At 42.6% G+C, this 11,364-nt stretch overlaps 3 protein-coding genes across 3 annotated transcripts in view; 2 read left to right on the top strand and 1 right to left on the bottom strand.

The window, feature by feature from the left end:
* Positions 1–62, top strand: part of SARC_02906 (hypothetical protein) — a gene marked incomplete at both ends in the record, with an annotated part of 1,975 nt that extends 1,913 nt beyond the window's left edge. Inside the window, one exon of the mRNA XM_014303325.1 lies at positions 56–62. Coding sequence (XP_014158800.1) covers positions 56–62 — 7 coding nt within the window. The remainder of the gene's footprint in view (positions 1–55) is intronic.
* A 3,668-nt stretch (positions 63–3,730) lies between these two features.
* Positions 3,731–9,769, top strand: SARC_02905 (hypothetical protein; the record flags this gene model as incomplete). Its single annotated transcript, XM_014303324.1, has 12 exons — positions 3,731–3,846; positions 4,231–4,424; positions 4,683–4,871; positions 5,011–5,242; positions 5,486–5,658; positions 5,859–6,005; positions 6,380–6,599; positions 6,785–7,110; positions 7,505–7,693; positions 8,074–8,305; positions 8,650–9,113; positions 9,612–9,769. 12 exons carry the CDS (start codon positions 3,731–3,733, stop codon positions 9,767–9,769), a joined length of 2,640 nt encoding a protein of 879 aa, XP_014158799.1.
* Positions 9,770–10,852: 1,083 nt separating this feature from the next.
* The window catches only part of SARC_02904 (hypothetical protein), a gene marked incomplete at its 5' end in the record, with an annotated part of 3,798 nt that continues 3,286 nt past the window's right edge, over positions 10,853–11,364 (bottom strand). The window contains one exon of the mRNA XM_014303323.1: positions 10,853–10,961. Coding sequence (XP_014158798.1) covers positions 10,884–10,961 — 78 coding nt within the window. The 3' untranslated portion in view covers positions 10,853–10,883. The remainder of the gene's footprint in view (positions 10,962–11,364) is intronic.

Here is an 11,364-nt window from a genome sequence, read left to right as displayed (position 1 = left end):
ATATATATATATATATATATATATTATATATATAATATATATATTATATATATAGTATNTAATATATATAATATAATAATATATATATATATATATATATATATATACATACATAAATACATACATATATATATATACATACATACATACATACATATATACATACACAATACATACATACATATATATATATATATCACTCTATGGAGTCTATTTTCAAACAAGCTTATTTGTAATGTTGTTGTCGTCCTGGGTCCTGCAAGACTAGTCAAGAAGACGTCCTGACCATTCTTAGCTGAAGTATGATGGATACTAAGCTACACACTTCTTCGTTCTATATGAGAGATGAACGCTTCCTACTGAGGTTTTAGAAAGTAAACATAATTCCGTATGATTCCGATATTTGTCTACATATATAGCTAAAAAGGATGCAACCATACTCTTGAACGTCTCTTAACCTTGCTATGTACAACATTTTAGGTATCCTTAGGTCTTGTGACCCTACTCCTACAATTTTGGACTGAATTGTCGTGGATTCCCAGAGTTTCCCACAAATCAGCAGCCATCAACCAGCAATCCAGTATCCACCTTCCTGACTAGTGAATCCTGACGCTGAAGACTCAAACAGACAAACACACAAGTAGAAGCGTAAATAAATAACATTCCATCATACTATAAGTTCAAGAGAGGCTTAATATAGTGGCCCGTGAGGCTTGGATTTGATTGGGAGTTTCCCGGCTATAGCTCAAAAGTATTTATAACACATAGCTTTCTGTCTTTGTTTAAAAAAAAAAAAGGGGGTTTTTAGCTTTAGGAAGGCTATGCATCAACACAAGACCCTGGATGATTTTGTCCTCTGGGCCCCTGGGCCTGGGGAGAGAATCCATTTTTCATCCAAATATTTCTCTAGCGAGAGTATTTAGAGTACCATAGTTTCTAAAGGCTCTATTTTTCCTTCTATTTTCAGACGAAGGCTATGTATTTTTATTAAAAAAAAGAATCGTGTCGCTTTGTTGTTCCAACTGTCAACACAATGACAACACAAGAGTGACAAGTGAGTCAGCAACTCCCCAAAGTTTCAAGTTGACCCAACTGTCCCAGCCAGCTCACAGCCCCAGCCGCCAGGGCTCCAGACCCCCAAACTCTAAGTCTCAGCCACTCTCTCTAGCTAGAGTAGAGGGCCCAGGCCCAGGCTCAATAGGACCGTAAGAGTTGAGACTTGAGACTTGAGACTTGGGACTTGAGAGTTGAGTCTTGAGACTCGAGAGTTGAGAGTTGAGCCTTGAGAGTTGAGCCTTGAGAGTTGAGCCTTGAGAAAACAGCAATATGATTATGTACACAGTACAACTGTTAAAATTCTATTTACTAAGCAGATTTGTTCTTACTTTAAAATTCAGTCAATAATATCGCCATAAACTAAACAGCCTACTTTTAATTAATTTAAAATGAGGCATCACAAATTCAGAATACAATTCACATGCAAGGAGCTGCAGAATACATCACATCGCAACGTTCGCTCTGAAGGATTCTAAATATGGAAGTTTTGTGAGCACGGTATGTTTGTTTCTTCATACTTGACCAATCACGCGGGTCAAGGAACCAAGGAAATTATAGCACTGAGCAAGTGTCATGTGTATTTGGCTAAATTGACTTCATACATAGTATACATTTATGTATTCACATTATTACGTACTAAATACAATACATCCACAAAGAGTACGTTGTTAGTAAAACTGTCGGATATATTTTAAATAATAATAAAAAATACGTTGTTAGTACGCATCTTCTAAATAAAAAAAGGCTATGTAGTACGGACATAAACAATTTCAATTTTATCAAAAGACACATCGTGGATGCATCTACTTGAGGCAGCCACACAGTGAACACGGAATACACACAGTGTACACCACATACACGTGCTAGAAAATCGGCTTTGCGAATTTCCGTCGCAGAATAGGAATACTGCTGAATTTTAAAATAACAGGAAACCTGCAGTGCACAATTCTTCAGTGCCAAGCCGACAAGAATACAGTGGAACACATTTGTAACCACGTACGTGCAAGATATCTGTAAGAAAGTATGGTTTCCATGATAAGCAATGCCACCAGAGCAGCGTGCACGATTGCCCTGCTCTGTGTAGCCGTCAAAGCTGCAACTGTGAAACATATACGTGTTCAGCATCGTAGGGACGGATCGTATGATGCTGTGGCTTATAACTATCTGACTCAGCTATCAGATGAGGCAAATGGTGGCCTTGGTTCACGGGTCACGAATACAGAGGATGAGGTTGCGGCAGCTGCATATTTGACTACAACTCTGGACGGACTGGGTTATAATGGTAAGTTGCTATTAAAATTTGAGTGGTGATGCTATTCATTGTCTATCGTGATGTCTGAAAACTCACGCTGTGAAGTACGTGGGTTTTTCGTGGACTGGCGATATGTTAAAAGTATTCGAATCCGAGAGAAATCACTGCATGTTGCACTATAGGGTTTGATAATCACTGTTACCACGCGAACGAGTACCTTTCGATGAATAAGTCTATTTTTTCAGCTTATGAGTGTTTTGACCATCTGTCGCCAGGTTGTTTCAGCTACTGCACCTGTGATTGTAACTGTGCCATTTTTATGAAGGATCTTGTTTCATGCTTTGTTCTCCAATATGATAATCGCTAAAAATGGTATATCAAAGATTTGCCTTAGCCTTGTACGTTAAGATCATATAGATAATCTTGTAAATCGATATGGATTTCAACATGAGTGTTCCAAAGAAAACTTCGTTGGAAGTACATGAGTAGAACTAAATTGCAATTTAAAATTAATAGCTCATATGGTAAAGTCCACCCGAAGTGCGCGCTAATAACAGTTGTAAAGTATATCTAACACAAATTGTAAATAACCATCGAAGTCTTCGTGACGGCGACCCAAAGAGCAGTTGTATGAGTGTATCCAATATGCATAAATTTCTGGTCAATATGTCAGCCAGCAGCCGAAGCTAAAAAATGATACAGATGGTGTCTTCTGCTCAAAATTGCCATTGAGACTCTCGAGCATGCGATATGCTACAATAATGAAGTGACTTGCTGATGATTTAGATATGTTGTTCTGCAATATCTGTCGGGTAGTCTAGATATACTGTATTATTAGCGAAAATCATCTAGATACAATAACTGCCTGATGCACAGTCACGTGTCTTGTTCGCTTCCGTCAATTTATATATACTCCGTCACGATAGCATGATATTTTGCTACAGACCAGTCGATCTGCAGATATTATGAAGGTATACTATGCTTACATAATCGACCATCGTATCCAAATATAGTTGATTAGAGTAGGGGTTAGGAATGCGTGCCTGCGTAGGAACACTGCCGCAAATATTCGAATTTTGATCCAGAAATGGAAACTCGCACTTTTACTACATGTAGTTAGAAAGATACATTTCAACTTGTGCATAGTCTTAATTTAATAATCACAGCGCAACAGCCCAAATCTGATCTGTTCCACTGTATCTGTTTCATCGCATACAGTCACTGCGGATGATTTCACGTACAACAAGATCGAAATAATGTCTTCCACAAAATCTCGGGAAGAGCCACCACACACACACAAACTCTTACTCTTCTTCAGTCTTGGCCATACAAGCTAAATTATTATCTGTCTTGCCTCGCTTTGCTTCAGTTATTGCTGTGAACTTTACGTACAACAAGACAACTGACGACGTTACAACCACCATGGCGTCTACCAATCTTATTGTCGACATCTCCGGTGCCAACCCGGAGATAGTCCTCCTTGTTGCACACTACGACACCATTGGAGCGGACAAGGGGTCTGAAGGAGCCACCGACAAGTATGTGGGCATATATGGAAAAGTTTGGTACATGCGCGCATGTCTTGTCTTCTCATCGTCCAATCTTCGGTTTATGCAACTCTCGTCGCCTATCTTCTAGCTCTTGATTAGATTCCGTTTTCTTCTCACCTCTCAGCATTACTATATATCTAACACCTCGTCTGTGCTACTCAGAGATGTTGTTTCACTAGATTCCGCTCCACTGACTGTCCACCCTTCCGTGTTACTGTATTTAGTTTACGCCAAAAAACTTTATCAATCCTACTCAATGCTCTCAGTGCCTACCTAAACCAGTGCTGTTTATTCGAACTTAACATCTTGTATTAGACTTCAAAAACTATAACTCACAACCCCTTATTATATCTATGCCTGTCTACTACTCAGTGGAGCGGGAACCTCGGGGCTGCTGGCCCTAGCACAAGCTCTGACAACGGCCGAGACCATTCCTTACTCCATCCGATTGTTATGGACTGGTGCGGAGGAGAATGGTCTGAACGGCGCGCTAGACTATGTTGCCCAGGGGCTAACTAATGGCGCATTGGACAATGTCAAAGCCGTTATCAATTTCGACACCGTTGGTGAGTTGAGTTACAATAGCTTTTTCCGATTTGCGTGTCAACTTTGGTGTTGAAATTTGGGGTCGGTGCTGTGTACTACGCGTGTCACTATTTTAGATCACCTCTGTAGAATGATTGTGACGGGGAAATCCATTCGAACGGCCTAATTCTGTTTCCGAACTCTTTGGTGAGCATCATCTGCACAACTTGGCTCTGTGCATGATGCGTAAGTACACTGACTGGATACTAATAAGCTCCACAACCCTTTTGCACTTGAAGGCGGAGGCGACTTCCTGTATGTTCACTCGGCACATGAGGACTATTCGGAATACGAGAGCAGATGCAAAAAACTGGGCCTAACCAACGAGACCTACAACTTCGATCCAATCGTTCGCGATCAGTTGCTGCAAGCTTCGGAGAATACGGAAGGTATTGAGCACGTCTTTATCATCCACCCCGACTTCCCAGGTAAGCGATATGTTTTGACTTCTACACCTACGTTCCACTGGTTTATACAACATCTATATTTTGGGTTGCACTTGTCAACTACTAACGAGCTTCCAGTACAGAATGGCTCCCTCATCTATCTACATTTATCTTCAAACAGGCTATCCCACCGGCCAGACTGGTTCGTGGTCAGACCACTCGCCGTTTGCGTGTGCCGGAATTCCCATTGGATATGTTGAGACGACAAACTTCAACATTGACGGACAATCTCACTACGATGGATACTCCCAGACTGTCAACCCAATGATGTGGGACTGTTTCAATGAGACCACTGTGAGTGCGTGCAACCGCACCAGCGAGACCAAGTGGGGCAAGATATGGCACACGGAATTGTATGTGGTGTGTATTTGATCCAGCGGATTTGCGCGGATTTGTATGTATATGAAGTATAGGCACGTGAACACATTTACACGTTAGGGTGACTGACGCTCAAACCAAATATGCGTATTCTTCGATAAATATTTATGTAGGTGTATACATCTGTATCATCGCCCAGTACGCCGATTTACGCCCGTCACCATCACATAATTCTCACTGATATTCATAGTATTCATATATTTTATTTTCTTGCGTAGTGATCGTCTTGATGTCCTCGAAGAGGCCTTCCCGGGCCGTGTACAGGAGCAGTTGGGAGACACTGTTGACTCAGTGTTGACGTTTCTGATAAACGGCACATTCATGGACAGCATTGTGGCGTCGCCATTGAGTGCTACCAATGGTATTGATGGTACTACAGCCGCCACTGAAGGTATAGTTTCTACCCGCATTCTAGACAGTTTTGTTTGCGGGTACATACATTTTTACGTTGGGCCGTGCTTGTCAGAGGGTATATATATATATATATATATATATAACTTCGTGTACCTATTTACCTGTATAGTTTCTATTTATTGATGCAGATATTCATAACAAGTGCCCTCATTGCATATATATATATATATATCTCAGGCTCCTACGATATCGTGGCCTATGCATACCTCACTGCCTTGACTGATGAGGCCAATGAAGGCTTGGGCGCACGCGTAACAAACACGGAGCAGGAGGTAGCCGCTAAGGAATTCCTGACATCCACACTAACTGATCTGGGCTATGAAGGTGTGTGCTTACTGTACGTTCGACAGTATGGAATGTTTACTTTTTGCGAAAAGGGTTTTTGTTGTAATATAGAATCTTCTGGAGTAGGGGAACTTGGTGCGCAGATTTAGCATGCACTTTTGGTTAATTTTGGATTACTCCTGATAGCCTTCAAGGCAGATTTGGTTAGAGCAATACATTTGTCTTGACCGCTTCATTTTTTTGGTGACGGAATTGTATACTTGCACAAGCACTCGGTACATATGTATATCGTTGCATGATTTAGGGCACCGCTGTACGATTATATAAATATATATATAGCATGTCAAGTGTAATGGATGGGATGGGAACCTCTCGGAGAGACCCACCACACACACACTCTTACTCTTCTTCAGTCTTGGCCATACAAGCTAAGTTATTGCCTGTCTTGCCTCGCTTTGCTGCAGTCACTGCTGTGGACTTTACGTACAACAAGACAACTGATGACGTTACAACCACCATGGCGTCTACCAATCTTATTGTTGACATCCCCGGTGCGAACCCGGAGATAGTCCTCCTTGTTGCACACTACGACACCACCGGCGCGGACAAGGGCTCGGAAGGTGCCACGGACAAGTATGTGTGTCGCAGACGATGAGTGACCGTATCTATGTAGCATAACGGAGTGTGTATTTCTGATAGACTCCATGTTTTGGAGAAATTACGGACGTGTCGGGTGTCTTTGCACGTGACGATAAGTACAGGCGTCGACGCACTGTGACGATCATATTACCACTATGTCAAGAATAGGACCGCCCAAGCCATGTAGATCACAACGATGCTCTCTTAGTCAAACTACAAATCAACGTATCAGATATTCAAGACGGGTTCTACCTCACGATTGTGCTCATTCCCGTACTCATACCTCATTCCGCTGTGGTTGATATCTTCAGTGGTGCCGGATCCGCCGGTCTCTTGACCTTAGCCCAGGCTGTGAAGGCCACAGCAAGCATCCCCTACACCATTCGTCTACTATGGACTGGTGCGGAGGAGAATGGCCTCAACGGCGCACTAGACTATGTGGCTTCAGGACTCACCAATGGTGATTTGGACAACGTTAAAGCCGTGATTAACTTCGACACGGTTGGTATGTACGGTGCTTGAAAATTATGAATGAGTGTGTCGCTACCCAACTGAGATTTGAATTGCATGCGTATGCAGAATCGGGCTAGAACTATTGTGAAGACAAGCCAATAGCACGGCAAATACTGTCAGCGGCATACATTATTTCGATGCAATCACTGTACCAGGTATCAATATATAGAGTGTCTGCTGCTTACCGAGTGTGGTGTGTTATCAAAGTGGGCGGTATATCCGGAGTCAAATGTATAGGGCATATTACCTTGAACCATATCCTCGCAGCCAATTTTCTTATCGCTGGCAAATACGACATTTGGATGTAATCGTGTTAATGATCGTGTCTGAACGCATCTCTCACACACTAAGACACATATGTTTGAAAATTTGAAAATCAACTACAGGCGGAGGTGACTTTTTGTATGTGCACTCGGCGCATGAAGACTATTCGGAATACGAGTCCAGATGTGCAAAGCTAGGATTGACCAATGCGACCTATACTTTCGACCCAATCGTTCGCGACCAATTACTTGAAGCTTCCGCAAGTACTGAGAGCGTTGAGCATATATTCATCATCCACCCCGACTTCCCAGGTATGTTTGTTTGGTGCGCTTGTTAGAAGTATATACGTCTTGAACAGAATATCTGACTAGGGATAGTTTTGTGCATAATATACACAAAACACCATACGTGTACGAGTTTTACTTACCGTTCTTTGTTTTCGAATACAAGTCTACAAACCACGACATTCGCACGTATATACACAATTTTTCTACACTTCCATGCCTATGCTATTTAAGACCACACCCACATGAAGAACCTCTACAAGTTATACCAAGCATGCACGCATACTATGCCCAGGAAGAAGTGAGTACTTGCGCGAGAATCAGCAGCCGCATCTTTCGCAATCCACATCTAACCGTTCCTTTGTTGGTTCGAATGAATCACTCTCTAACCCTTTATTGAATTGCAGGCTATCCCATGGGTCAGACTGGTTCGTGGTCAGACCACTCGCCGTTTGCTTGCGCCGGGATTCCCATTGGATATGTTGAGACGACAAACTTCAACATTGACGGACTATCTCACTACGATGGATACTCCCAGACTGTCAACCCAATGATGTGGGACTGTTTCAATGAGACCACTGTCAGTGCGTGCAACCGCACCAGCGAGACCAAGTGGGGCAAGATATGGCACACGGAATTGTATGTACTCTTCCACGTATGCATCTATATATATATATATATATATATGTATGTATGTATGTATGTATATAAATTTATAGATTTGTTTTTAGAAATGTCTGCACAGTTGGCTACTCTTCTGGCTATATTACATGCATGTATGTGTAGGACACAGTGATCGCCTCTGCGTGCTGATGAAACCCTTCAAATTGGCATGTACTCACTTTGGACACAAATCCCCATTCCCGAACTACACAGAGAGCACAATTCTCTCTCGCGTACCATCGGATAAGCACACCACTTCGCAGTATGGACACAAAATCATATCAGACCTCATTGAAATATTTCATCTGGAACACTTACAGTGATCGCCTGGATGTGCTCGAAGAGGCGTTTCCCGGTAGAGTGCAGGAACAGCTTGGGGACACCGTGGACTCGGTTATCACTTTCCTCACTGGCGACTTCATGGACGCAGTTGTAGCTGCGGAGGTATCGAAGAATACTGTGGTAGCGGATACTAGCATGGACACTGCAAGCGAAGCAGAGGTCGATACCGACTTTGCCAGTGCAACTGATATTGACGCTGTCACCGACAATGTGGAGAGCACTGCTGTTGTGGACACTGACGCTGCAGATGACACCGACATGCCGGCCGCTACTGACACTGACGCTGTCACCGACCTTGTGGTCGACACTGACGCTGCAGATGACACTGATCCGGTGATTGATACCATCCCGGTCGCTACTGACACTGAGACTGCCGCTATCCCGGATGTCGAAAGCGAAGAGGATGCCGATACGACTGCGGAAGCCAATACTGGTGAGCCAGGTAAGTCATTGCCCAAAGACTCAGTTGTATTCATGTCTCCATGTTGGTCTAAGATCTGAGTGTAGAGTGTATTAAGGTAATGTGTCTGGGTACTGTTCTCTCGATGGCTTACTACTACACTACTACATGTGATGAAGTCATATTGTATTAGATTGAGCTTGGCTAGTTTGGTGTGATATTTTTGCCACCGTGCTGGAGGAGGCCGACTGATTGTCACTGTAAAATGTATATAGCTGTTGTGGCTGGGACCAAGAAGCTATTTGTTCGTCTCACGGGTCATCCTAAGTCGCACAGGAAATGTACAAAATAGTGCGAAGTGGCGTTGATTCGAGTGTACAGAATGGATACAGATGTGAGGCATAGTGCTATGCGAATGAAAAAGCAGAGCATGTGGGTTGACGATTGACAAATGTCCAGAATCTAGCGTAGTGAATACGTTCATCGACAGCATGTTTATAGGGCGATACTAACAAGTAAATATCTTCTTCCGACATACAGCAGACACCGAAGGTGGAGATAGTGGCGGTCTCAGCACCGGAGGTATTATTGGTATAATAGCTGCGGTGCTCGTTGTAGGAGGCGGAGCTGCTGTCTTCTTTATATACAGGAAGAAGCAGAAGAGATCGTACACCACTGAAAGTACTACTAATCTTTAAAAGCATATTCAGTACTTAGCAATGGAAATGCCCGAGGAATCGAAAGTTAGATGAGAAACGGAGCACGGACAAGAGACTGCTAACAAGGCAGATAATATAGCGGACCGTCGGGAGGGATACATAAGTACTTCTCAATGGGGTTTCTCGATGATTTTATAATTTGGATGGATTATTAAACACTGCGAACGAGGCAGACAATGTAGTAGACTACCGGAAGGGCCACATAGGTACTTTGTCAATTGGGGATACTCGATGATTATAAAAATTAAATGAATCATAAACCACTGATGCAGATAATGTAGCAATCTATCGGAAGGGACACAGCGGTACTTTGTCAATGGGACATACTCGATGATTATTTAAATTAAATGAATCATAAACCACCGAGGCAGATAACGTAGCAATTTATCGGAAGGGACATAGCGGTATCTTGTCAATGGGGCATACTCGATGATTATATGAATTAAATGAATCATAAACCACCGAGGGAGATAATGTAGTAATCTATCGGAAGGGACACAGAGGTGCTTGTCAATGAGGGGAGTTAGATGGATTGTAAACTATAAAACACAGTGAATAAACTGCGAACGAGGCAGGCAATCTAGCGGTCTAGGATTCTAGGGTTTTAGAACCCTTTGAATACCGGACTAAATATGCAATTATACTGACAAGCGCTCATCAAGTGGAGACAATTTATCACAGTGGCAATAAATAGAAATTGAAGTCACATGCCGAAGATCAGTCGAGATTTTTGCAGCACACTAACCTCCACCGAGACAAACAAGCTTTATGGTGGTATGCAATGAAATCTAGCGCGCGAGGTCATCTACCTGAATTTATTTTTAGTTCTAAGTGCTTCAAACACATATTGATTCTTCTCTAACCCGCATATGGATGTAATACTACCACTAGTTTCGAAAACACAGGCCAGTCGTATGGGGTGCAGGCGTGCATAATTTGTGACAAAAGTGGGAGAAAACACCTCCAGAAGCACAATGATCGTTACGAAAAGTTGGGACATCTCACAAGGTACAGGCGCATCAGAGTACTTGTCAACGAGGTCAAATAACGATTGCGAATGTTTGCTTAACTAATTTATACGCCATTGAGCTACTCATTGTGATTCGGGTGGCGGCGCAGGGTTGTACGTTTGCGTCCATGTTAGTCTGTCTAGCGGTCGGATGGCACCATACTGTGCGATCAGGCAAAATGATAGAAGCAGATACAATTAGTGTTCTCCGTGTGCATCGTTTTCAATAGAATTATTGAAGAGAGAGGTAGTATACTAAACGTACACTCGTTTCGCCGCACCGATATATAAATCTCAAATGAGATACCATGGGTAGAGACTATTACCATGAGTGGAACATCTAGTTCGCCAAATACAAGATCACCTGAATACCCATGCAGTAATGCTGTATGAGTTTCCGTACAGCCATAATACATATCGGTACCTTGAGAAGAACAAGATGCGCAACATTCAGTGCAAGCTCAAACTCCCCGAGTACACATTCCCAATATATATATATACATATATACATATACATATACATACACACACACACACACACACACACACACACACACACACACAC

Source organism: Sphaeroforma arctica (assembly GCF_001186125.1).
Source record: "Sphaeroforma arctica JP610 unplaced genomic scaffold supercont1.137, whole genome shotgun sequence".
Lineage (NCBI taxonomy): Eukaryota > Ichthyosporea > Ichthyophonida > Sphaeroforma > Sphaeroforma arctica.
This window is presented reverse-complemented; position numbering and strand designations above follow the sequence as displayed.